The sequence below is a fragment of the Palaemon carinicauda genome, chromosome 6 (genome assembly GCF_036898095.1).
Source record: "Palaemon carinicauda isolate YSFRI2023 chromosome 6, ASM3689809v2, whole genome shotgun sequence".
In the NCBI taxonomy this organism is placed as follows: Eukaryota; Metazoa; Arthropoda; class Malacostraca; order Decapoda; family Palaemonidae; genus Palaemon; species Palaemon carinicauda.
Window position 1 is genome coordinate 24129053 of NC_090730.1, and position 27386 is coordinate 24156438.

At 40.4% G+C, this 27386-nt stretch overlaps 1 protein-coding gene across 3 annotated transcripts in view; it reads left to right on the forward strand.

Moving 5' to 3' along the window:
• The window catches only part of LOC137642513 (acylamino-acid-releasing enzyme-like), a 137265-nt gene that overhangs the window by 101401 nt on the left and 8478 nt on the right, over positions 1-27386 (forward strand). For 2 of the 3 annotated variants that reach the window (XM_068375143.1, XM_068375145.1), the window contains 2 exons: positions 8975-9054; positions 21057-21266. In XM_068375143.1, coding sequence (XP_068231244.1) covers positions 8975-9054; positions 21057-21266 — 290 coding nt within the window. Of the gene's footprint in view, positions 1-8974; positions 9055-9089; positions 9170-21056; positions 21267-27386 lie in introns of all 3 variants that reach the window. The other variant, XM_068375144.1, reaches the window with a different exon arrangement.

A 27386-nucleotide genomic window follows, 5' to 3' on the forward strand; every position in this document is an offset into this window, starting at 1 on the left:
ACCTAAGGGACGCCTACTTCCACGTCCCCATTCACTCAGACTCCCAACCTTTTCTGAGATTCGTTTTCGAAAATGTGGTCTACCAGTTTCGGGCCCTGTGCTTTGGCCTAAGCACAGCTCCTCTCGTGTTTACGAGGCTGATGAGGAATGTGGCCAAATTCCTCCACTTATCGGACATCCGAGCCTCCCTTTATTTGGACGACTGGCTTCTCAGAGCCTCTTCCAGTCGTCGCTGTCTGAAGGATCTCAAGTGGACTCTAGATCTGACCAAGGAATTGGGACTCCTAGTCAATTTGGAAGAGTCGCAACTGGTCCCATCCCAAACTATTGTGTATTTAGGGATGGAGATTCACAGTCTAGCTTTTCTAGCTTTTCCGTCGGCCCCCAGAATAAGTCAAGCCCTGTTATTCATCCAGAACATGCTGAAGAAGGAACGCTGCTCAGTCAGGCTGTGGATGAGTCTGGTAGGGACGCTGTCATCCCTGGAACAATTTGTGTCACTAGGAAGACTACACCTCCGTCCGCTTCAATACCATCTAGCTTTTCACTGGAAAAAGGACAAGACGCTAGAAGCGGTCTCGATCCCGATTTCCGAAAAGATGAAGTCTTGCCTGACTTGGTGGAAGGACAATATCAACCTAAGAGAGGGTCTTCCCCTGGCTGTTCAGACTCCCAACCACGTTCTCTTCTCGGACGCATCGGACGTGGGCTGGGGCGCGACACTAGACGGTCGGGAATGCTCAGGACTGTGGAACTCGAGTCAGAGGAGCTTGCATATCAACTGCAAGGAGCTGTTGGCAGTACATCTGGCCTTGAAAAGCTTCAAGTCTCTCCTTCGAGGCAAAGTGGTGGAAGTAAACTCAGACAACACCACGGCCTTGGCGTACATCTCCAAACAAGGAGGTACCCACTCACTGACGTTGTACGAGATCGCAAGGGACCTGCTCATCTGGTCAAAAGGTCAAGACATCTCCCTAGTAACGAGGTTCATCCAAGGCAGCTTGAATGTCATAGCAGATTGTCTCAGTCGGAAAGGGCAAGTAATTCCAACAGAATGGACCCTCCACAAGGATGTGTGCAAGAGACTTTGGGCCACTTGGGGCCAACCAACCATAGATCTCTTTGCAACCTCGCTGACCAAGAGGCTTCCAATCTATTGCTCCCCAGTCCCGGACCCAGAAGCAATTCATATACAGTAGATGCCTTCCTCCTAGATTGGTCACATCTGGATCTCTACGCATTCCCACCGTTCAAGATTGTCAACAAGGTACTGCAGAAGTTCGCCTCTCACGAAGGGACAAGGTTGACGTTAGTTGCTCCCCTCTGGCCCGCGAGAGAATGGTTCACCGAGGTACTTCGATGGCTAGTAGACGTTCCCAGAAGTCTTCCTCTAAGGGTGGACCTTCTACGTCAGCCTCACGTAAAGAAGGTACACCAAAGCCTCCTCGCTCTTCGTCTGACTGCCTTCAGACTATCGAAAGACTCTCGAGAGCTAGAGGCTTTTCGAAGGAGGCAGCCAGTGCGATTGCTAGAGCAAGGAGAGCATCCACCATTAGAGTCTACCAGTCGAAGTGGGAAGTCTTCCGAGACTGGTGCAAGTCAGTTTCTGTATCCTCGACCAGTACCTCTGTAGCTCAAATAGCTGATTTTCTCTTATACCTGAGAAAAGGACGATCCCTTTCAGCTCCCACTATCAAGGGCTACAGAAGCATGTTGGTATCGGTCTTCCGGCATAGAGGCTTAGATCTTTCCAATAATAAAGATCTTCAAGACCTCCTTAAGTCTTTTGAGACCACCAAGGAGCGTCGTTTGGCTACCCCTGGATGGAATTTAGACGTGGTACTAAGATTCCTCATGTCAGACAGGTTTGAGCCGTTACAATCTGCCTCCCTGAAAGATCTCACTCTAAAGACTCTTTTCCTGGTTTGCTTAGCCTCGGCTAAAAGAGTCAGTGAGATTCATGCCTTCAGCAAGAACATCGGATTTTCGTCAGAAAAAGCCACCTGTTCGCTACAACTTGGTTTTCTAGCCAAAAATGAGCTGCCTTCTCGGCCTTGGCCTAAATCTTTCGATATTCCCAGCTTATCGGAGATCGTAGGCAATGAACTAGAAAGAGTCTTATGCCCTGTGAGAGCTCTTAAGTTCTATTTAAAGCGTACCAAACCTTTACGAGGCCAATCTGAAGCTTTATGGTGTTCAGTTAAGAAACCATCTTTGCCTATGTCAAAGAATGCTTTATCTTACTTTATCAGATTGTTAATACGAGAAGCTCATTCACATCTGAGTGAGGAAGACCGAGCTTTGCTTAAGGTAAAGACGCACGAAGTTAGAGCTGTTGCAACTTCCGTGGCCTTTAAGCAAAATAGATCTCTGTGAAGTATAATGGACGCAACCTATTGGAGAAGCAAGTCAGTGTTCGCGTCTTTTTATCTAAAGGATGTCCAGTCTCTTTACGAGAACTGCTACACACTGGGACCATTCGTAGCAGCGAGTGCAGTAGTGGGTGAGGGCTCAACCACTACAATTCCCTAATTCCATATCCTTTTAATCTTTCTCTTGAAATGTTTTTAATGTTGTTTTTTTGGGTTGTCCGGAAGGCTAAGAAGCCTTTCGCATCCTGGTTGATTTGGCGGGTGGTCAAAGTCATTTCTTGAGAGCGCCTAGATTAGGGGTTTGATGAGGTCCTGTTGTATGGGTTGCAACCCTTGATACTCCAGCTCCTATGGGTCTATCAGCATCCTAAGAGGATCGCGAGGCTCCGTAAGGAAGACGTACTTATAAGGCAGAGTAATCGTTCAAGTCGACTTCCTTACCAGGTACCTATTTATTTTGTTTTTGTTATTTTGATAACTTCTAAAATGAAATAAAAACTCTTAGCTCATAAAATGTAAACATATATTACTGGTCTCTACCCACCATCCTGGGTGTGAATCAGCTATATATTCACCGGCTAAGTTAAATATTTAAAAGTGATATTTTAATTATAAAATAAATTTTTGAATATACTTACCCGGTGAATATATAAATTAAATGACCCTCCCTTCCTCCCCAATTGAGACGCAGTGGGACGAGGAGAAAATTGAGTCTTTGTTTACATAGAGCTTGGTATCTGGCCGACAGATGGCGCTGATGGGCACACCCGCAACCTGTGTAGTGATCGCTGGCGAATTTTTTGTACAAGTTTTTGTCTGTCGAGCAACAGAGTTGCAGCTATATATTCACCGGGTAAGTATATTCAAAAATTTATTTTATAATTAAAATATCATTTTTTTTATTATTTTGATTGTTATTTTTATCAGTATAATTAATATTTTTACACTGCTAGCATTATTGAAATCTGCTTCTTTTACTTTTATTATCACTTTTTTTTTTTAAGTCTATGCAATAGGCTTCCAAAGGAAGGCTCAAGTCATTCTTAAGCTTTTCTGTACTCTGAACTTATACTTAGGGAATATACATGAATTTTTAAAAGATTGGACTAATTTGTAGATCATTGAAATCGCCGTTTAAATTTAATCTAATATTTTGTACTAGACTATTTACAGTAGTACCTCGGTATACATCTTAGATCCATTCCAGAAGGAAAGTTGTACACTAAACAAAATGCTTTCCAATTAATTTTTTTCCTAAGGAATAATGGGAACTGATTTCATTCGTTCTGAGATCCCAAAACAGGCATAATGTGCAATAATGGATTGTTTTATTTATCTATAAAGTACTGTTTAATATTTCATTAGAAATAATAATTAGATTAAATTTATAAAAATTTAACTACATTCATATTACTGAGACAAGTTGCTGGCCTATGAGGATAGGGAGAGATATAAGGAATAGGAGTACGATTTCATTAAAACTCAAGAAGCTAAAATTTTGGGCTTGTTTCTTTTTTCTGCTCAATTTTTGTTTTATTTGGCCCTAGTTGAAACTCAATAAGTTGGATTTTCACTAAAACCTTGTCGTGTTTTTGCCTTTTCATGATGTTTCGTAAAACTTTGTTATTTGATTTTTCGAAACCTCTATGCTTGGGTTTATCACAGCTTTATTGAGGTGGTAATTTTCTACAACATTTTGTAAGTACCAATTTGCACAAATTTTTTCTTTAAAAAACTCTGGTCTTCCTTTGTCTCCTTCCCACTTCAAGACTTTTTCTGTGGCTGTTCCTCAAACACTTGCTGCTTTGTTGGGGTGAGTTCTTCCTTTTACCCCAGCACTAGCTCGTCCACATCATCACTGACCTCAAGGTCCGTGGACTTCCTGAGAGACAATATCCTCCATATCCTCAAGCTCAGCCCCCAAAGCTTTTCAAGTCTCTTTCAGCTATGGCTTCTGGTCACAGTTTCCTCCAGAGTTTGTTTTGTAAGAAACCTCCTGCCAATCTTTATCTTTGAAACCTACTGTGTGGAGGATCTGCAAGTTATTCTTCCAGAACTCTCTTACGGTTAACTCGGTGTCATGATGAAGTCATACTCCAGTAACAAAAACTCCTCTTTAAGGCTGGAGGGTGACCATGAGCATTGTCCATAACAAGGAGGGCCTTCAGAGACTTTTTTCTTTTGAAATAGTTTTTTAAACTTGAGCCAAACTCTTCATTTATCCATTCAATTAAAAACTGTTTTATCACCAAACCTTATTGTTCGACCTCCACATTACATTTAAATAACTTTTCTGTGCATCTTTTTTTTTAACCCAGGAATTCTTTGAGTGGGAGATTGGTAGAGTTTCAGTTTCAAAACAATGTTGTGTTCTCTCATGTGATGTAGGCCCTGTTTTACCTTGTCTTCCAGAACCAGCCTGTATCATCAAGATTTAATACATATTGGGAAATAAAACCCACAGTCTCTGCAAACTTGCAATTTCCCCATGCCTCACCACCCTATTTATGCCAGTCCTTTTCTTGAAGTTATTAAACGAGCCATTGTTGGCTTCAAGCACATCACTACAATCTTCTCTCTTTCCTGTCATGCATTTTAAAAGAGGAGCATGCAACATTTTAGCTTGTAAACCTCTGAAGTACTATCACTGGTTAACTGTTTATTGTTTATCCAGATTGACAACAATTTTCCAACTAGCTCAAATGTCTGTGATCTTAGTTTGATATAGGCCTCACCCCATTTTCAATGTTATCTGATTTATTGGCATCTTTTTTCCCAATCATAAAATAATTGGTTTAGGCTAAGGAAGAACCTATTTTGGGGAGGTGCTGTGTGGTCTCTTGTAAAAGGCTAGAAAAGGGAATCCAATATGGCATAAATACCAAAGAAATATTTTCTCCGGCTCCAAAGCACAAACTTAACCCTTTTACCCCCAAAGGACGTACTGGTACGTTTCACAGAAGCCATCCCTTTACCCCCATGGACGTAACGGTACGTCCTTGCAAAAAATGCTATAAAAATTAGTTTTTCATATTTTTTTGAGAAAATTCAGGTATTTTCCAAGAGAATGAGACCAACCTGACCTTTCTATGACAAAAATTAAGGCTGTTAGAGCAATTTAAAAAAAATATACTGCAAAATGTGCTGGGAAAAAAATAACCCCTTAGGGGTTAAGGGTTGGAAATATCCAAATACCCCGGGGGTAAAAGGGTTAAGTGTATCAAAGAGAAACCTTCAAGCTGAGGCACTATTGCACCTCCAATGCTGAAAACTATTTGACTGTGGGTGACATGTCATTACTACATCATCACCAAGAACCACTGCTACAGCTGGAGATAACATGCTGCAATACTAAAGTTAACTTAGATCTATAACCTTTAATTGATAGAACAGTAAAACTGTTTTCATTTCTAAAAGTACTGTGCCTCAAAAAGTTAATTATATTACTCAAGTTGGTTTTAGTTGCTATCTTTCTACTTGTACACCAACTAAAGTATGCCACTGATACTGATATAATCTATTGTAGATCTTTTGGCTGCTTTGATAGACAGTCTAGAGGGTTTTGAAAAAAGGCTACCTTTCAGGATACAGTGGACAGTACCCACACGGTTAACTGTAGCATAAAGGGCTTTTGGTGTACTAAATGTCCATGTGGTTGTTTGAGAAGATCTGTCCTGTTTAGCAGCTGAATTGTTTTTTTTTTTCACTATTATGGTATCTATGTAGCCAAAACTGAGCTATGAGAATTATCCCTGCATTTTGAGTGTACCAAACCTGAAGACTACAAATTCTGGAAAAGGGAGAAAAAGCATAAATTCTTAGATTCAACCAATCTTGTAGCATATCCAGCTTGTAGTTCATTGGCCTTGTAAACAGTTTTCTTCAAGTATCCTGACACACTTGAGGATAAAGAGACCATTCCAAAAGTAACAGTTGATCCTTCTAACTTACTTGATCTGTTAAGACATGCCAATTCCCAGGAACAAAATGAAGAACCATGTTAATTTGCATCGCTTCTAGCCATCAGAATGAAATGAGTTAGGGATTTTGTTTTCCCCTTTTTTTCAATACTGTATATGCCAAAGCTGTAGTGTGGTCTGAATGAACAGAAAATATGTTTCCTCAGATAAGCTTCTTTGACTGAACTAGTGCCTTAAACACTGCTATTAAATATAGGCTGTTTATGTACATTTGTGGCTCAACAACCAACCAACTTCCTGATAGATGAAGACTCCAAAGTAGCTCTCTACTCTGCCAGAGAAGCATCATAGATGAGAGATAGATATGAAGCTCACAACATGATGTAGCCATTGGCAAGAATCCCACCAACTCAGAGTTTCATCTAATTCTTGATGTAAAAAATATAAGCTTCGGATTTATTGATATGTCTCAATACTTGTCGAGATGGAATTGAACAGATATTTTGAGTTGAGCATGAAGAGTAAATTTCTCCAAAGATGACATAATTCCTAAAAGACTTAATCACTAGTGTGCTGACAGAACGTTTGATATTTTTAGCTCTTTGATCATAAGTAGAAAATCCTTAAAGGAATTGAGGCTTTCATCATTAACAAATGAGTAACCATTTAAGAAGGAATCTGACTTGACCTCTTGAAATTGACTAATATTCCTTGTCTTGCTAAAAAGTTTGACAAAACTCTTTGGTCTTGAAGAAGGGCTTCTTGACCGTTATTGATTATAAATTAATCATCCAAATAATGAGGTACCCATATTTCCTACACATATAACTATTTTGTAACTGCAGCCAACACTTGAAGTTAATACAGTGCTCAAACTTAAACATAAGGCACTGATTAATGGAAAACATCTAATCTCTCCTTTTAACTGACAATAGTACTGCTGAAAGGGTCTCTATGAAGATCCTGATTAGAACTAGAGACTTGTCAAGTTGAGAAACGTCTAAAACTGGTGTCTTAACCTGTTGAAGCTCTCGGTACGATAAACATGATACTGCAAAAGCTTGGGGTTAGGAACTAAACCTCTTCAATTGCTTCTTTCAATTACAACTCAGATATATCTTCTTGCTTAACCTCTTACATGCTCTAAGATGTATACATTCGAAGGAAATTATTTTGATACGGTAGATAACAGGATGCAATATGAAAGCCATTTGAGAGCCTATCCTTAACATTACTGTACTTTACAATCCTGGTTTGAATTAAAAAGTAACTGTATATTGTATTCGTTCCCTAAAAAGAAGCCAGTTATGAGTAAAGGAGGAAAAATTAATTATAAGAAGAAAGCTTGCAGTGTAAAAATATTGTCGACTGGAATTTACTTGGAAGTTATATTCATTTTATTATAATTAAGGGATTTTGACGAAGGAAAAATCTATTTCTTGGGAGTCATCATCAAGATCATTATTGTTGTTAATATTACTTATTATTGTTATTATAACTGTTATTATTGTTGTATCATTGAAATTTTCATTAAACCAGTCTTAGGGCCCTGTAATGTTATGATTTTATTTAACAGAGCATAGTATGTTGAAATTTACAAGCTTGCAAACCTATTCCAATATCGTATAGCTAATTTGTTAACGTTGAAAATAAAGATAATCCTGAAACCTGACGATACAGTACTCAAGGCAGTATTATGAATGTTACCTCTTGATGTTTTGATGGTAGTCAGGGAGAAATAGGTAAATTTGCAGGAAATACATTATTAACAAAGTAGTAAGGTACTTCCCTTCACATTGAGAAAAGCATTTGGTAATTTCAGTGTCTAAGCATGGTTCTCTAAATGGGCATATCACTTGTCAAGTTTGCTCTTTCGAGCAAATATATATTACTAAAAATTTAGATTTTGATTTTTGTTTGCAAATGTTGCTTGGAAATTATAAAAACTCTTATCTGTTACAATGTGTAAGGTAACTTTGAAATTAAATGCTTTTTTGCCACTCCAACATTTCTGTTAGAAAGATATTAAACTAAAAAAGCACTCTGAGAATGCAGAACTCCACCATGGCAGCTTATTTCTCAAAACAAGCTTGCCTTTCCCAGAATCAATTTAGACCGTAGGCGAACTTGGGCTTAAGGTTAGGGCTAATTCAGTCGACTTTTTGCTCAACCTTGACCTTGACTTTTGACCTAGGACTTTCAAAATTGAATTAATTTTCACATATCAAAATAACAATTAATCCCTAAAAGTTTCACTACTCTATGTGTAAAATTGTGGCCAGGAAGTTATTAACAAGCAAACAGACAAACAGGGGTGAAAACATAAGCTCCTCCCAACTTAGCTGGTTTAGGTAATAATGCAAAATAATGCTTAATACAGAATCCACACTCTATGTATACAGTTGAACTATGTATGATCACATATCTTCAGTACCTTGTAGCCTACAGATTTTTTCCATGGTCTATTATTCTAAAATTTAAGATTATTTCTTATGAAATTTTCATATTGGATTTCTTTTGAAAATGTTAGTACATTTTAATGGTATATCATAAATGGGATATGTGGTGTAGTAAAATATAGATTTCACTTTCTATTCTTAAGAATCTGTTTAAGGAAGTACCCTGTAAAAATTAAAGTGTATTATTCTTTAACAGTAATAAATCTTTTTTTCATTCGTATAGGAGACATATAAGGCTGTTTCAGCTAGGAACCCCGTTACAGATATTCCTGGTATGGCTAACGTCACAGATATTCCTGATTGGTAAGTGTATTGATATATATGTTCTGTCTTCTTAGGGTTCATATAAAGCCATTGCCAGTAGAAACCCATCCTGTGATTATGCTTCATCCATAATCTACAAGGATAATCCTGATTTGTAAGTATTTTTTGATAGATTAAGTCACTTGTTTCAATTAGACTTAAGTTTAAATTGAATACTTGTGTGAAATTATAATACATTGTATTATTTTATTATTCTCTGCTAGCATTTATCTCGTTTCTTCACGATATCCTGCTGTAAATTTTAATTGTAGTTATGTCTTCTGATTTTGAACTGCTGTACTGATATCACTTTCCTATTATTATAGTCTTAGTAATTCTTAAAGTTTTCCAAATAAGGATGAGAGACTGGTCACCATGTGATTTAGTGTTTTATCATTCAGGGAGACAATTATCAATGTAGAGATTTTTCTTTACAGCAGGAAGGATAAATTTGTTGTATTTCATATATGCAGTAGAGGGATTATAAAGAATGGCTGTAGAAGCTTATTTGGTACCTACATCTTATTTATAAAATCATAAATTAAGAATCAATTCAAGTAACTTCAACATCTTGGCTACCGTGAAGTGCTGGTCTTTGTAGGAAGTGAATATTTTGCATACCATAATAAGTACTTGAACTACCTGGAGAAAATTTTTTGGACAAGGTTCCTAATTACTCTATGAAATTTACTGTAGTTAGATACTCAGTAAAACACTATCATTTTTGCCATCTAACTTTTATATTTTTTCTAGGTTCACTAAATAAGGTAGTAGTAGATATGACAAGGCTTCTTATAGGTACAGATTGGGATTTACTTGGATCAAAAGTGTTTCTGATTTTATTTTAGATATGAAAATATCACTATTATAATGATTCACAATTATTTAATGCTATTTTGATGAAAATTAGATATTTTTATTTATTTCATCACTTAAAATTTTTTATTGTTATTATGCGATCATCGTGTTTGAAAGTTTGAATCTATACTTAGCCTGAAAAGTTCTTTCGTTTTATTATTATCTTTTTTTTATTGAAAAAAATTGTTTTAACTGAGCTATATGCCAAGTCTCTTACCAAGAGATTGAATCCTGCCCATCCCGATCGTCGAAAACCTTTGTTTTCTCTGTAGTCATATACTCAGGCTCATGCTTTATGAAAGCTACCTTACCTCTTTTACTCACAGCCCTAAGTAATTTTTTCATACTTGTATTATGGTTTGTTCTCTAGTCCTGCTTTACTGGAAGAGCAGGTCCGGTGAGATCTGTATGTCAAGTATGCTCTTTAAACAGGCATATCTGTACCATTATAGCTCTTAGAAATTAGAAGGAATTGATTGAGTTGTTCCTATCCCGTTTACTGCCTGATTTACACTCGATCTGTAGACTATTAGAAGAAACGGTCAATGTTGGGGTTGACAACTGAACCTCCTACTCTTTTAATATAATCTCACAGTTTCAGACTGGTCAAATTAAGCTTAATAATTACATTAGAAAGTTTTCTTATGCCCTGGGAGTGTAGCTGTGGCATGGTGGTAGTGCTTTTATCTCACACTTGAGAGGTTTGGGGTGTAATCTTTAAGCGAGGTAGACGTTTATTTCTACATGTCATCTGCATGCATGTAGCATCTATGATAAGTTCCCCATAGCTTTTCTTTCAGTATGTAACTTGGTACAACTTTTTTCCCATTTTGGAGGAAAATTCTTTTGGAAGTTCCTACAGAAACACACCAGCTTCATTCTTTTGGTTAATTATTTGGGAGAGGAATGCTGTGTGCTTAGGGAAATCACCATTTTTCCAAAATGGCATCAGTATTGTCTGTCTTATAAGAGCTTGTGGATTTCTTTTCTTACCAGATTTCTTAAGAATTTTGGCATCAATGACCACTGAGGTTATGATGCCAGATAATTACAAACCATTCATTAATTCTTTATGAATTTATTTTTAATATTGTAAGATCCCTGACATCCCGCTTTTAAACCTTATTCTGAGGAATAGAATACACTATACGCATAATTAAATTACACCTAATCAAACCCACATGTCCTTCACTATGACTGAGCAAGGATTTTTTATGCAAACAATGGTTTGATTTTGGATTGTCCTTCTCCTAGAAGAGCTGCTTACCATAGCTAAAGTCTCTTCTACCCTTACCAAGAGGAAAAGTAACCACAGAACAATTACAGTGCAGTAGTTAACCTCTTGAGTCAGGAAGAATTGTTTGGTAATCTCAGTGTTGTCCGGTGTATGAGGACAGAGGAGAATATGGAAAAAAATAGGCCATACTATTCGGTGTATGTGTAGGCAAAAAAAAATGAACCGTAACTAGAGAGAGGGATCCAATGTAGTAAAGGTGGTGAACTTTGTATAGATTAGGGTCATTAAACTATGATTACATTTAGCCTAATTATTGGTAATTCATTGTAATAAAGGGATTTTGACGAAGGAAAAATCTATTTCTGGGAAGAGGCCTGTGACGCCCAGTGAAAAGTCCTTTGTACCTTTTCTAATATAAATCTTCCAAATATACTAGAGAAAGATAAAAGCATGGAATGCAGAGGTTACAACCCTCGCGCGAACACCTTGTAGGTGTCGTGTATTTAACAAAGGCGTGCAAAAACCACTATTCACAGGCTGTCTTCCATTTAGATAATCCCTTCATCAATGGGGAGGGCCGTGACAGGCCCTAGAGAACACAGTTGGACTACCCCACCGACACCTACCATGCGCACTCTCTAGGACATCCTTCTGTTTTGGACTTGCCCGCAAAGTTGATAATTTTTTTGCCCAGTGTTTTTCTAAGTGATTGTCGTTTTTTCAATATTAAACTTACCCGATAATCATGTAGCTGTCAACTCCGTTGCCCGACAGAATTCTATGGAGGGATACGCCAGCTATCACAATACTAGAAGGGGGTGTACTTACCAGCGCCACCTGTGGCCAGGTACTATAGTACTTCTTGTTGACACCTCCTCAATTTTTCCTCTGTCGTGCTTCCAGCAAGACGTTCTGGGATACGCTTATGATCTTCGAGTATTTTCACGGCTAATTGGTGAAGTATTCTCTCAGATTTCGGCTGTCGCTTTACTGGAAACCTTCTTATATTAGCTAGATAGCTTTTATATAGTCCTGATTAACGGTTAACGATCTTTTGCTTGATTTTGGAACCCCCTTTGGCTAACTCTTTGGATTCAAGATGTCTGACATTTCGCAAGCCCCCTCCCATAGACGATGTAGGTCTTGCAATAGGCGTATTCCGAAGGCCTCGGTAGATCCTCACACCGCTTGTTCTGACTGTAGGGACAGGCCCTGTCAGTTAGAAAATCGATGTGAGGAATGCGCCGGACTTTCGGAACTTGAATTTGTCCGTCTTTTGAAATATTCAACTAAGTTAGAGAGAGGTAGAGTTAGGAGGAGTTCTTCTCACTCTTCACTTTTTTCCTCACCTCATGATCCCCTACCTTTTCCTACCCCTGTAGTGGCTACCCCCGAACCTACTATTTGCCCTCCGCCTGATATGTCGGTTGTTTTGCGTGCTATTCAGGCCTTAGGCGATAAAGTAGAGTCAGTGGTAAGTGATCATAAGTCTCTTATGGCCGAAGTCAAGGAGCTTAAGGTCAAGAGTGCAGTGGGTGGAATTAGTGCCAGTGCTGTGACGAGTGCTAGTGTCAGTGCAGTGCCAAGTGCTAGTGTCAGTGTCAGTGTGGTGCGTGAGGATACTTCTGTGCGAGCCAGTCGTCCTCCCAGTCCGGGACCTCTTGCAAGCTCCCAAGCCCAGGGGAGAAGCAATGTCGAAGGGCATAAGGGTTCGGCAGGCCTTGTTCGGCGCACAGAAGTATCCTCGGTGGTTGCGGGCGTGTCTTCCAAAGACCGTCACTCCCACCTGCAGACGATTGAGCCCGTCTTTTTCTCGTCCGCTGATCAACTGTCAGGGAAGAAACGTTGGACTCAGGTCTCGAGACCACTTAAACGCAGAGTCCAGTCCGCGAGTGCTCAGCCAGGTTGCAGTCATTGGCTCAGCTCTGACTCGCCGCAGTCATCAGTCGACTGCACTCCGCCCAAGAGGAGTAAGGTTCTGCCACAACAGAGCTCGACTGTTAAGGCTTTACCTCAGCCTACTGTAGTTTCTGCCGACCCCAAGTGGACTCTACTACAGTCCATGCAAGCACAGCTTTCGGACTTGATGCGTGAGTGTCGGGCTGAGAGTGTTGCGCCTCCGCCTCCGCCTACACTCCCTCCGCCTGCGCTCGCTCCGCCTGCGCTCGCTCCGCCTGATCGCAGTACCACCTGCCAGGCGTACGATGTTGAGCCACGTTCTGAGTTTGCTGTTCCCAGTGGTGTTCAGCCTCCGCCTTCCTTAAGGCAACCTTTACAATGGGATCAGGAGGATTATTCCTCTCTTCCTCCGCCTCCACTTGCTGCTCCACCAGTGATGCAACACTCGGTTGAGGTACAACAACCTCTCCCGTCCATGAGTCAGTCTCCTCAGCTCTCGCTGCAGCGAGCTCAACCCTCCACAAGGCAAGCACCACAACACCTTAGCCTTGCGCCTCAGGAGCCTCAGCTTGCGAGACATTTACCTTGTTCTGCGCAGCCTCTACCTCATCGCGCTCCGCTCACACCACAGGAACAGGAACTTGCTACTCCGCTTCCGCCAACCGCTCAGCAAGCGCAATCCTTGGGTTCAACCACTCATGCTAGGAGTCAGCCTCCTCCACCCATGCGCCTTCCTTCTGCTTCGTCTTTTATTCAGCCTTTGCAGTCTGAGCCTCAGGTTTTCCCTCAACAGTTACTTGAAGAGGAAACCACTAATATTGTTCCTACTCGTTCTGACTCTGCTGTTCAGCATTCTTGTCCGATCTCTTCGCTACACTCTGGTGATGAGGCTTCTGATGATGAGGCGGCTCACCTGGATCCCTCGTCAGACGTGGATGAATCCAAGCCTTCTCCACAGTCTATTGACTTTCGTAAGGTCTTGGCTCTGCTTAGGGAGGTTTACCCAGACCACTTTGTCTCTGCTATTCCCCGCTCTCCGCCATCTGAGTTTTCGCTTTGCATACAGCAAGCTAAGTCCACCTATACTAAGCTAGTCCTAGCAAGGTCCTCTAAGAGAGCGTTAAGGATCTTAGGGGAGTGGCTGCAGACTAAGCAACACCTTGGCAAAACTTCTTTCATGTTCCCTCCGACTAAGCTCACTTCGAAAGCGAGCGTTTGGTATGCCACAGGAGAAGCACCAGGCTTGGGAGTACCTGCCTCTGCCCAGGCTGACTTCTCAAGTCTGGTAGACTCGCCTCGGAGAACTGCAATGAGGCGCTCTAAGGTTTGCTGGACCTTCTCAGACCTTGATCACTTGCTGAAGGGAGTATTTAGAGCATTTGAGATGTTCAACTTTCTAGACTGGTGCCTGGGGGCCCTCAGCAAGAAGACCTCCCCTGCGGACAAGGATTCTGCCATGCTATTAATGTCCTGCATGGATAAGGCCATTAGGGATGGATCTGGTGAGCTTGCGTCGATGTTTGTATCAGGGGTTCTGAAGAAAAGGGAACAGCTGTGTACCTTCCTTTCCTCCAGCATTACACCTTGTCAAAGGTCACAACTCCTTTTTGCTCCGCTCTCGAAGTTCCTCTTCCCCGAAGAGCTGGTTAAGGACTTGTCTGCTGCCCTGATACAAAAGGACACACACGATCTTGTAGCCTCATCGGCTCGTAAGTCTAAGGTTGCTACCTCAGTCCCCAGGACTTATCGCTCCCTAGTGGCTGATACCCCTGCTACGAGGTTCATACCGCCCTTTCGTGGTAGAGCCCCCAGCCGAGGAAGCTCCCGTCCAGACTCTTCCAGGAGCAAGTCTAGGAAAGGCTCCAAGACATCTAAAGGAAAAAACTGACTCTCCGCATCTCCAGACAGCAGTAGGAGCCAGACTCAAGATCTTCTGGCAAGCCTGGGAGAAGAGAGGTGCAGACGCCCAGTCTGTCAGTTGGCTGAGGGACGGTTACAGGATTCCATTCTGCCTCAAACCACCTCTGACCACATCTCCCATCAACCTCTCTCCCAACTACAAAGAAGAGGACAAGAGGCTAGCATTGCACCAGGAGGTGTCGCTACTTGTGCAGAAGAAGGCAGTGGTTATAGTCCGGGACCATCAATCCCCGGGCTTCTACAACCGTCTCTTTCTTGTGGCCAAGAAGACAGGAGGTTGGAGACCGGTGCTGGACGTCAGCGCGCTCAACGCGTATGTCACCAAGCAGACGTTCACGATGGAGACGACGAAGTCGGTCCTAGCAGCGGTCAGGCAGGAGGACTGGATGGTCTCGTTGGACTTGAAAGATGCCTACTTTCACGTTCCTATTCATCCAGACTCCCAACCTTTCCTGAGATTCGTTTTTGGAAAGGTTGTCTACCAATTCCAAGCCCTGTGTTTTGGCCTAAGCACAGCTCCTATGGTGTTCACTCATCTGATGAGGAATATAGCAAAATTCCTACACTTATCGGACATCAGAGCCTCCCTCTACTTAGACGACTGGCTGTTGAGAGCCTCCACGAGTCGTCGCTGTCTGGAGAATCTCAACTGGACTTTGGACTTAATCAGAGAACTGGGTCTGTTAGTCAACATAGAAAAGTCTCAGCTCATTCCCTCCCAATCCATTGTGTACCTGGGAATGGAGATTCGGAGTCAGGATTTTCGGGCTTTTCCATCGGCCCCCAGGATAAGCCAAGCCCTAGAGTGCATCATGAGCATGCTGAAGAGGAGTAGTTGCTCGGTGAGACAGTGGATGAGTCTCACAGGGACCCTTTCATCACTGGCCCTGTTCGTCGAGCTAGGGAGACTCCACCTCCGCCCTCTTCAATTCCATCTTGCAGCTCATTGGGACAAGGGTTCGACTCTCGAAGCAGTCTCTATCCCAATCACCCAAGAGATGAAGACCACTCTCCTGTGGTGGAAGAACAATCTCCTTCTCAGGGAGGGCCTATCGTTGGCTATTCAGACCCCCAATCTTCATCTCTTCTCAGATGCATCGGACTCGGGCTGGGGTGCGACCTTGAACGGACGGGAATGCTCGGGAACGTGGAACGAGGAACAGGGATTACTCCACATCAACTGCAAGGAGCTACTAGCAGTTCATTTAGCCCTGCTGAACTTCAAGTCCCTCCTGCTAGGCAAAGTGGTGGAGGTGAACTCAGACAACACCACAGCCTTGGCTTACATCTCCAAGCAAGGAGGGACCCATTCGAGGAGCCTATACGAGATCGCAAGGGACCTCCTCATTTGGTCAAGAGGTCTAAACCTCACTCTGGTCACGAGGTTCATTCAGGGCAATATGAACGTCTCAGCAGATCGCCTAAGCAGAAGGAATCAGGTCATTCCCACGGAATGGACCCTCCACAAGAGTGTGTGCAACAGACTTTGGACCTTGTGGGGTCAACCTACCATAGATCTGTTTGCCACCTCCATAACCAAGAGACTTCCGCTGTACTGTTCCCCTGTTCCAGACCCTGCAGCAGTTCATGTGGATGCTTTTCTACTGAACTGGTCCCATCTCGACCTTTACGCATTCCCACCGTTCAAGATAATAAACAAAGTTCTGCAGAAATTCATCTCGCACGAAGGGACACGGCTGACGCTGGTTGCTCCCCTTTGGCCTGCAAGAGAATGGTTCACAGAGGTACTTCAATGGCTAGTCGACATCCCCAGGACTCTACCTCTAAGAGTGGACCTTCTACGTCAACCTCACGTAGACAGGTTGCACCCAAACCTCCACGCTCTTCGGCTGACTGCCTTCAGACTGTCGTAAGATTCGCTAGAGCTAGAGGCTTTTCGAAGGAGGCAGCCAGTGCGATTGCCAGAGCAAGAAGGGTTTCCACTCGTAGAGTCTACCAATCTAAGTGGGAAGTCTTCCGGAGCTGGTGTAGAGCCAATTCAATATCCTCTACCAATACCTCTGTGACCCAAATAGCTGACTTCCTTCTACATCTTAGGAATGAGAGATCCCTTTCAGCCCCTACGATTAAAGGGTATAGGAGTATGTTGGCTTCAGTTCTCCGCCACAGAGGTTTGGACCTTTCTTCCAACAAGGACCTTCAAGACATTCTTAAGTCTTTTGAGACGTCTAAAGAGCGTCGTCTATCCACTCCAGGCTGGAACCTAGACGTAGTCTTAAGGTTCCTTATGTCACCTAGGTTCGAACCTCTCCAGTCAGCTTCCTTCAAGGACCTTACCCTCAAGACTCTTTTTCTCGTCTGCCTTGCAACAGCTAAGAGAGTCAGTGAGGTTCATGCCTTCAGCAAGAACATTGGTTTCACGACCGAATCTGCAACATGTTCTTTTCAGCTCGGATTCCTAGCAAAGAACGAACTTCCTTCACGTCCTTGGCCTAGATCGTTTGAAATACCTAGCCTCTCCAACATGGTAGGTAACGAACTAGAGAGAGTTCTTTGCCCTGTCAGAGCTCTCAAGTATTATCTTAAGAGGTCTAAACCTATTCGAGGACAGTCAGAAGCCTTATGGTGTGCCATCAAGAAACCTTCGAGGCCCATGTCCAAGAACGGGGTTTCGTATTATATAAGGCTTCTGATTAGAGAAGCCCATTCTCACTTAAAGGAGGAAGACCTTGCATTGCTGAAGGTAAGGACCCATGAAGTAAGAGCCGTAGCTACTTCGATGGCCTTTAATAAAAACCGTTCTCTGCAGAGCATAATGGATGCAACCTATTGGAGGAGCAAGTCAGTGTTTGCATCATTTTATCTTAAAGATGTCCAGTCTCTTTACGAGAACTGCTACACCCTGGGACCATTCGTAGCAGCGAGTGCAGTAGTAGGTGAGGGCTCAGCCACTACATTCCCTTAATCCCATAACCTTTTTTAACCTTTCTCTTGAATGCTTTTATTGTTGTTTTTATGGTTGTTACGGTAGGCTAAGAAGCCTTCCGCATCCTTTTGATTTGGCGGGTGGTCTATTCATTCTTGAGAAGCGCCTGGGTTAGAGGTTTTGTAGAGGTCCTTTAGTAGGGGTTGCAACCCTATATACTTTAGCACCTTTGGGTTGATTCAGCCTCCAAGAGGAACGCTGCGCTCAGTAAGGAAGACGAACTTAAAAAAGAGGCAGAGTAACGGTTCAATTCGACTTCCTTACCAGGTACTTCTTATTTCATTGTTATTTGAGATAACTGTTATATGAAATATGGGATACTTAGCTATCCTTTAATCTTGTACACTGGTTTTCACCCACCCCCCTGGGTGTGAATCAGCTACATGATTATCGGGTAAGTTTAATATTGAAAAATGTTATTTTTATTAGTAAAATAAATTTTTGAATATACTTACCCGATAATCATGATTTAATCGACCCTCCCTTCCTCCCCATAGAGAACCAGTGGACCGAGGAAAAATTGAGGAGGTGTCAACAAGAAGTACTATAGTACCTGGCCACAGGTGGCGCTGGTAAGTACACCCCCTTCTAGTATTGTGATAGCTGGCGTATCCCTCCATAGAATTCTGTCGGGCAACGGAGTTGACAGCTACATGATTATCGGGTAAGTATATTCAAAAATTTATTTTACTAATAAAAATAACATAATTCAACATGACTGACGTTGCTACTTCACCTTTACCAATGTTAAGTACCATAGTTTGTTTTGACAGTTTAATGCAGTACCGGGCATTTGTTCTGTTTCCAGTATTGTGGATTTTAGTTTTGGAAGCGATTGGCCTGCCTCGGTATCGGCAGCCATTTTGGGTTTTGTTCGCTTCGGTAAATTTTCAAATTATTATTGCCCATCTGGTACTCTGTCATCTAGGTTATATCACTTACGTTTTATGACCAATTTTATTATCATTATTTATTATTAGTTTTTACTATGGTATTTATTTGCTAGCAAGTCCAATTTGGACCTACGAAGAATAGCGAAGTCTTTGTTATAGTTTTGTACTCGCCTCAGGAAGGTGCTCGTTTTAGACTATATCTTTGTTTATTTGTTACGTTGTCGTTATTCTTCGTTCTTGGTTATTACATTTACTAAGAAAAAAGCAATCAATTTTATTATTTTTCTTATCATATAAGCATTGTTCAGTGGCCACTTTCCTCTAGGTAAGGGTAGAAGAGACTTTAGCTATGGGAAACAGCTCTTCTAGGAGAAGTACACTCCAAAATCAAACCATTGTTCTCTAGTCTTGGGTAGTGCCATGGGCTCTGTACCATGGTCTTCCACTGTCTTGGGTTAGAGTTCTCTTGCTTGAGGGTACACTCAGGCACACTATTCTATCTTATTTCTTTTCCTCTTGTTTTGTTAAAGTTTTTATAAGTTATATATGAAAGATTTGTTTTGATATTGTTACTGTTCTTGAAATATTTGATTTTTCCTTGTTTCCTTTCCTCATTGGGCTATTTTCCCGGTTGAAGCCCCTGGGCTTATAGAATCTTGCTTTTCCAACTAGGGTTGTAGCTTAGCAAGTAATAATGATAATAATAATGATGACTGTAGAAACTGCTTCATGATGTTTTCTATCCTTGCAAGTCTGTAGCTTCACAAGGTTCAGTGATGAACTTTACAGTTTCTTCATCCACTGGAAAAGAAAACAGTCACATAGCAATTGCATGAAAACAATAAGGAGAACTTGCAGACTCTTGAAAAAATTAGATCAATGTGAAACTTAGAAATTGAGCAAACTACCTTTGATCGATTGGTGAAAATCTTTCAATTAAAAGATGGCGAACCTGTAAAAGAGAGCTTTTTCTCAGCAAATTCTGTTAATTGCATGAATATCTTATATCATAAAAAGCATTGAATAAAATATGTAGATCAGATCATGACATTAATAGGAAAGTTGATGAATGCAACAATACTTCAGCATAAAACTAGAAAAGCCTTGAAATCTGTAAAGAGGTCAACAAGCGCTATAAATCTTGTTGGGTGCTAGGAACCTTAGGAAACTATGTTTGCAGTTACGGTATAGCAAGAGGAGTGGTTCTTTTGGTATTTATTCTTGGTTTAGATTGCTTGAGATTCAAGCAAGTGCACAAATGGGCAATGTAAAAGCATTAAATCGGTCGATACATGTGCTAATCAACCAGCTGACTACTAATTTCTCTTCATGAGTGAACTATGTTTGACCGACGTCACGGCTACAGAATGGTCAATTGTAAGTAATGGGTTTTTTTAAAAAGAATTTAAAAAATTATATTTATGATGGTATTGTTGGTAGAAAACTAGATGAATGAAATGATAAATTTATTTGAGGATTTATTTTTTAGGTAAGTTTAATGATGATTAATATTTTGAATATTAACAGGAGTTGCACATTTTTGATCACTGGATAGAATTATCACAACAAATAAAAAAAAATTGTGCAAAGAGAGGTGCAACAGTATTATCAAGAGCTTCAAGTGCTACATCAATGGACATACAATTTCTGTTTATGATTTAATGGCGATAGCTTAAAAATGGGAGATAATAGTTAGAAATGTTAATTATCTCACTGTAATTTATATTTGTTTGCAGTTTTTTACCCATATCTGTAGCTTTAATTTTATTTGTACATGCAACCTCTATGACAAAGCAGGACTTAAGTCAATACCTTTTTTTATTTCTGTGTAGTGGGTAGTGGCTGTTGTATGTTAACTACAGGTAGTTGAAAAACGGTCAGCATTGTTTTTTACTCAAAATGGAGCAGAAGTCTTCTTCAAGATTGCTCATGTTTGTTCCTGGCTCACGTTATTGAATTTTATATTTACAGAGCTTTGTTTTTATGTCTTATATTTTCTTTATGGTATATAACTTATATTGGTGATTTCTATATTTCATAAATGTATCATTCCTATAGGGCTCAGATGTTGGAGGATAGTATTTGTGGTATTTCCTCCATTCGTTTAACACTTGAATTAATGGTAGGGAATTTTTCATATAGCCATAGATCTAGTTTCTTGATGCATGTACAACACTGTACTGTAAATCATCATCATCATCATCATTCGGTACTATGTACTTAACTGTTAATGTACTTTTTTTTTCAGGACATTTGTAGAAACTGGTTACCCATTTATGCATGGAAAGGTACCTGATGCAGCAGTCCTTGGTAAGATGTATGAGCTGTCTCCTACAAAACATATTGAAAATCTAAAGACTCCAGTGCTGTTTCTCATTGGTAAAAATGACAAGCGTGTTCCTCCTGCTGGTGGTATTTTCTTACATAAGATGTTATTGGCCCGTGGTGTTGAAACAAAGTAAGTTTTATGGTGTTCAGTTGATTTCTGTAGTTTTTCAGAATTTGCCCCATTATTTTGTTTTAAGTTAGACCCAAATTTACTTTATTCTCTAGTTCTTTTCTTTCAAGTATTGTCTTGCAAAGGTCCCTGGTTCAGAAGTGATTTGATTAGGTCTGATTTTAATTGTCTTCTAGGAATAGTTTATTTGTTCTTACATGCATACAAACCTTTCGTCCTTTGAAATAGGAATATGTGTTCAATAGCACTGGAATGGTCACTGAACTGTTAACAAGGTACAGTACTGTTGTTAGAAATGACAGATGACACGAGGAGGAAGTTCATCCCTAATGCTAGTCATAGAATAGCTACTATAGATGTAATGTTTCATTGCTGTCCCGACTGTTAGAGCTATTATTATATTTGTTTGTGATTTTTTTTTTCTGTGCGCTCTCGCTTGTAAGTGGAAGCATGCTGATAGGTAAGCATGTGATGATGGGGATTTGTTCTTGTGAGGATGAAAACTTTTGAAGCCTGTGTGTGTACACCTTTGTAAGGGGATGACTTTAAGTAGCTCCCACTATGAGAGTGACGCTCATAGGTGCCCGATAGGGAAATGTATTTGTCTTAACAGGCAAGCCTGGCATCTACAGTGTTTCCCAGAGCATGATCCCTGTGTAGTGCAGCTTCAGATATTATTCCTAGTGCTCCCCTCAAGACAAAACTCCCAGCGTATTGGTTTGGTGGAGGTACAAAAGCTTTCTCCTGAGGGAGTGAAGTCTTATCCTTCGCCAAGACCAAGACTTCTCTGTGACAGCAAAGATGAGTTTTTGATATGAGGAAGTAAACACTTTCTTTCTTATCTGCCAACCTCTTCTCCCTCCTCCTTCTCCGGATATTTCTTCCGTAAAAACTGTAGTATACAAAAGAGACGGTTGCTTGGGAAGGCCTCACTCTAAAAGCCCCTAGGCACTCAAAGCGATTGCTCACCTTCTTTAGGATGGAGCAACAGTACTTTCCCAGTAACTGGCATATGAGCCAGTATTATAGTTACTGCTGTTGCTCCAGGGTTAGGTGATCAGTCTTACTGCTATCAAACACCAGCACAGTAGGCCAGAAGGGGGTGCAATGTTTGCTCCTAAATTTCCCATTTCTGTAGGGATTGGGACAGTGACCTTCGATGTCAAGATGCCAGAAAACTTCAAATCAATCAATCAATCCGGACACTCGAGGCTCCTTTCCCATACTTGTTGAAGCCTGAGCACTCTTGAGATAGTTAGGAAAAGTCTGTTCCTCCACTGCCTTTGTGGTAAATTTTTCTACCTGGTCAAGTTAACCTACCTTTTGCTTCCCAAGTCCTCATATGGGAGGGTGGAGTATGAGTAGTCAGTGTTCAACTAATTTCCCTTGGGAGAGTAGACGAGGCAGATTCAGCAGTCCCCATGAGGAATGTCAAAATGATTAAACCAATTTATTCATTTTCAGATTTCAGGTTAGAGATGGGTGACTCTAAAGCTAAATGTAGCCAGATGAGATGTAATAACTTTGCTATCCCCTGTTGGTGTCATGCTTAATGTGATTATTATAGCTACTGTTGGGGCCACTCGGGTCAGGGATTGGAACCCCATTTGCTTACAGTGGGTTCCTGCGGAGGACCCACAGACGGCAAGCTTGAGAGATCAAGCCCTCTTTTGCCTATCTATGGGATTGAAAGGTAGAGCACTTAACTAGTAAGGAACTCCAGGACCTTATCTGCCCTAGGGTACGAGACTTTGCCAAAAGTGGTTTCGGTAATGGTAATGTGGTGTGCCAGGTTCCTGACCTAGTTGAAGCTTTATGTTCAGGACATGATCTAGACCCAGAACAGGACACAGCCTTTTGGTGCTTCCATTAGATTTCCTTTACTTCCTTGCAGTGTTTTGACACTTCCTACCTCTCAGCAAGCTACCATCCCTCCTAGGTCCAGTCAGCTTGTAGACCCTGTAGAACTCTCCTCCAATGCATATATGGTTGAGGCTCCTGTCCGCTCCCTCTTTTGTGGTTCTTTTCAGTAACTAACCACTTCTCGAGTTATTGTTTCTCCCACTCCTCCCTCTGTCTACTTTCAAGATCTTGCTGTGCCTGGGCATTTGGGTCTTCAAGCTACTAAGGAAACCCCAACAGGGCTTATCTTGTGAGGTGTGTATCCTTTTGAAATAGGTTCAGTGAAAGGGAAGGTGCCGATGGGAGCAGGTTCTTCGTTGGAAGTATAGGAGGGAGACTCCTTTCTGGAATTTTATAAAGGTTGGAGGTTGGCCAAGGTACCAGCTACCCATTTAGATACTATCACTAGATAGTTATTGGGCTCTTTGACTGGCCAGATAGTATGATAATGGATCTCTCTCTCTGCCTACACATTTATTGAACTGTCTGGTATATTATTTCCAAGTACTGTACTTCTCTTTCCTCATACACCTGATAACACTAAGATAACCTTCACCTTTAATAGTCAGCCAATTTTGATAGTGATTAGCTTCAAAGCTCTTGACATTGCTAGCTTCCTTCATTAATTCAGAGTCCAATAATTCATCTCTTGTAATGGGTAATTCTGATCTCACCACCCAGTTTCCAAACCTAACGTCACTTCATAAGTTGAGTCTAGTTTTAATAGTGTTACTTTAAGTAAGGGGTCTGAAAGTTTGCTTGACAGTACAGATTTAAAAGCCTTTAGTAGAGCCTCAAATGCTTCAATAACTTACCCTTTTGTTGTTAAACCCTTTCATTACCACAAACTTAGTCTCTGTATTAGACAACTAGATTGAAAGGCAGAAGGTAGAGTCTGTAGTCTAAATCCTATCTCTCCACTCACTGAAGCAAGCGCTTCTAAACTGTTTCATATTACATAGGTGGATGATATGTAGTATCATATGGCTCCTTTAAATGTTGATGGTGGGAATGAAGTCTCAACTAAACTCATTTATTCGCATCATGTATCACTTGGCAGTGTCGTCCATTCGCTTGCAAGCTCAGCCACTAGCTCATCACAGGGTTAACTCAAGCTGGGTAAATCTAGGCACTAGTACATCTATTGACAAAAAAGTCCTCCGAGTGCATGCGTAGCATCCCCGCATCCCCTCTGGATGAAAACAACCTGGGAAATCAGCTAGTTTTTCCTCAATTCAACCTGCGATACAAGTATGTGAAGAAAAATAAACAGAGGCAGACCTTGAAATTGAGGATTTATCTCCTTTGCAAACCATACGTAACATTACTACAGAGAAATAACTTAGGTTGAGTTAGGTAAGTTTGATGGAAGTTTATTTTTCCAAATCTGCAGAAGTAGATACTTCCAAAGGTTGTTCGTATCCCTCAGGTCTCAACTTTGTGGTGGATAAAATCAATATATTGTCTAAGATTCAGAAAAAAGTTAGCAATTCTGGTTCCTGTTTAGTCCTAAAGACTATAATGCAGAGATGTACTGACTTGTTTAAGACTCAACACTTCCATACTCTTGTCTTAAATTTCAATGTCATTTACAGTCTTGACCCCGCATTGTGCCTCATAAACGAAAATCTTCAAGTTCAGGTTTTGCAACTTAGTTGACTAAAGAATTGTTTGTTGGTAATCAAGTGTGCTTGAATCAATTTCCTTAATGTGTTTCAGTTGGGTTCCCTGATTTATTTATTAGAATTCTTGCATAAGGAAAGCACCGTGTTTTAAATAAATCAAGACATATCCCCCTTCCAAATTGTGATAAGTGTTTATTTCATTTTAAGTTCTCTTTCAGCTGAATTTGTTAGCATTTCTGTGCAGGGAAAGCACTGTTTTAAATTAGTACTGTTGTGAGTTATACAACATTGTTAATAGAAAGACTGATGTACAAATTTCTTACACCCGAGGAGAGCAAGTGATTTTTTTATTAAGGGGAAGAATAGAGAGAATTGTTATGATAAACCATATTCTCTTACCAACAAGTTAATTGTGAGCTGAGTGAATAGTTTTCTCTTGCAGAGTTGTTGACGACATTATACGTCAATACAGTACTTGCTTATAGATCCTAAAATGTTGAACTTCATTGGTTATTCTCAGAGCCTTCTGATATGGGAGGGGTAAGTCTGACTTGCCTACCTGGTTGCTTACATTAGCCTGATTTCTATTACAGGGTGTAATGGTCACAATTACAGTGTTCCTTCAATAAGGGTTCTGAATGTTCAGTGCACCTTACAAAGTAGAGTTCTACAGTTTCAAATTCTTTAATTACTTTAGATCCTGCAGCCAAACCCTTGCTGTTTCACACTTCTAGTCACTCTATTAGACTTCTGCTATGCAAGGCATAAGACCGAGTAGGTAATTTGGATCCTTATATCACTCATCTCACAAAAGTAAATGCTTTTAAGCAATATTGTTTTTTTTTTTTTTAGGAGATGGCATTGGATGTTGTTAGACCCTCTTAATTTTTTATATAATTAATCTTTATTAATTTTGTTGATGGTGGTATATCAGTTGAAGCTTGGCAGTCACATTGCATTCCAGATGACGGTGTATTTCTGTTCTCTTGCAAGCTCAGACATGAGCTCATCACAGGTTTACTTTAGTTGGGTAAATTCTAACACTCGTGTTTTTATTACCCTTACAGTAAATCCTGGCTATGAAATAGATGTAAATATTATAGGGGGTTACCTGTAGAATAATTATAATTAAGAATAATAGAAAGGTTAATACCCCAAATAATACATCCCTATTCTTCAGGAGTTACTGTTACATACTTTATGGCTATCATCTGAGCTTCAGTAAAGTTTGGTCTCCCTGAAATCTCATAAAACTACCATATAAACCTTTCAATCTCTTTACGTTGTGGATAAGAATTGTTAAATTGTTATCACTATTACAAAGAATAACTGCTAATTTTAGTTTTGTTTAATCTCCAAGTCTTTGATGCCTCAAAGATGTGGTGACTTGTATCAGACTAGTCTGTTACCTAACCTTGTTATAGATTTCAATATAATGCCCTCCTTTGAGTCCATCATTATGACTAATAAACAAAAATCTTTTTATTCCAGCTTTACAAGCTAATTTACTAATTACTGTTAGGGTTAATAATCTTAGAATTGTCATTGAGATATTATCTTATGCAGCTAATTCTAGTGTTTTAGAAAGCTTTTATCTTAGCAGAGAAGACTAGGTTCATTGATTGTAGAGGAAATGTAATAATTCTACCATTCCAGACTGTCTTTACTACAGCCTCTATACTGGTAGTTTGTTTATATTATACAGTACTGTATTAGGAATTTAATGTCATTGACTCCTTTAGATAACTCAGAAATCCATTTAATTCTGGTTCTGAGTAATATTTAAGAACAAACCTACCCTGTTTCAAACCCAAACCTAATTTCTCAAGTGGTTACTAGTGGTTTTAATGCCATTTTCAGTAAATTCTAGGAATACATACCTACCAGATCCAAGTATTTACTTCGCACTTACTGATACAGCGATAACATTGATCTTCCACATATTCTAGCCGATTTTAGAACCCTAGAAATTGTGAGGCTTAAAACTGAGATGGTAGCCTGGATCCTTATATCTCTCCTCTCAATAATGTACCTCCAAATTTCTCCTTATCCTTTATGTGTCGAGATGTTAATCTAGATATTTTGGTACTCCTCTCATGAAATGTGTTCTTTACTTTTTATCATTCCCACCGTTTGCCATAGTTCAGCAGGTGTTAAAAAAGTTCAAGATTTCTGCCAACAGCATGATGATACTAATACTATACCTCTTTTCTGGCCACAGAGGGAATGGTTAACAGATCTTTGGCCCTTGTTGTACAGAGCCAATCTGCTCAAACAAACCCATCCGTGCTACATCTGACCGCATGATTCTAAGTAGGTCAAGGACAGTGGCTCTTCACCATCCGGATCTCAGCGTTGATAATATTTCTTTAAGTCTTTATGACTCTTTCAAAATTTTAGGTGTGATTCTCAACAGCAAATTTACTTTTGAGAAACACATTAGGTCTGTGTCTTTTTCAGTTGCCTAAAAAATTGGCTTATTAAGAAAGTCTTTCAAGATTTTCGGTGATCAATCTATCCTGAAGAAATGTTTTAATTCTTTCATTCTATGTTGTATTAAGTATTGCTCTCCTGTCTGGTCTTCAGCTGCTGA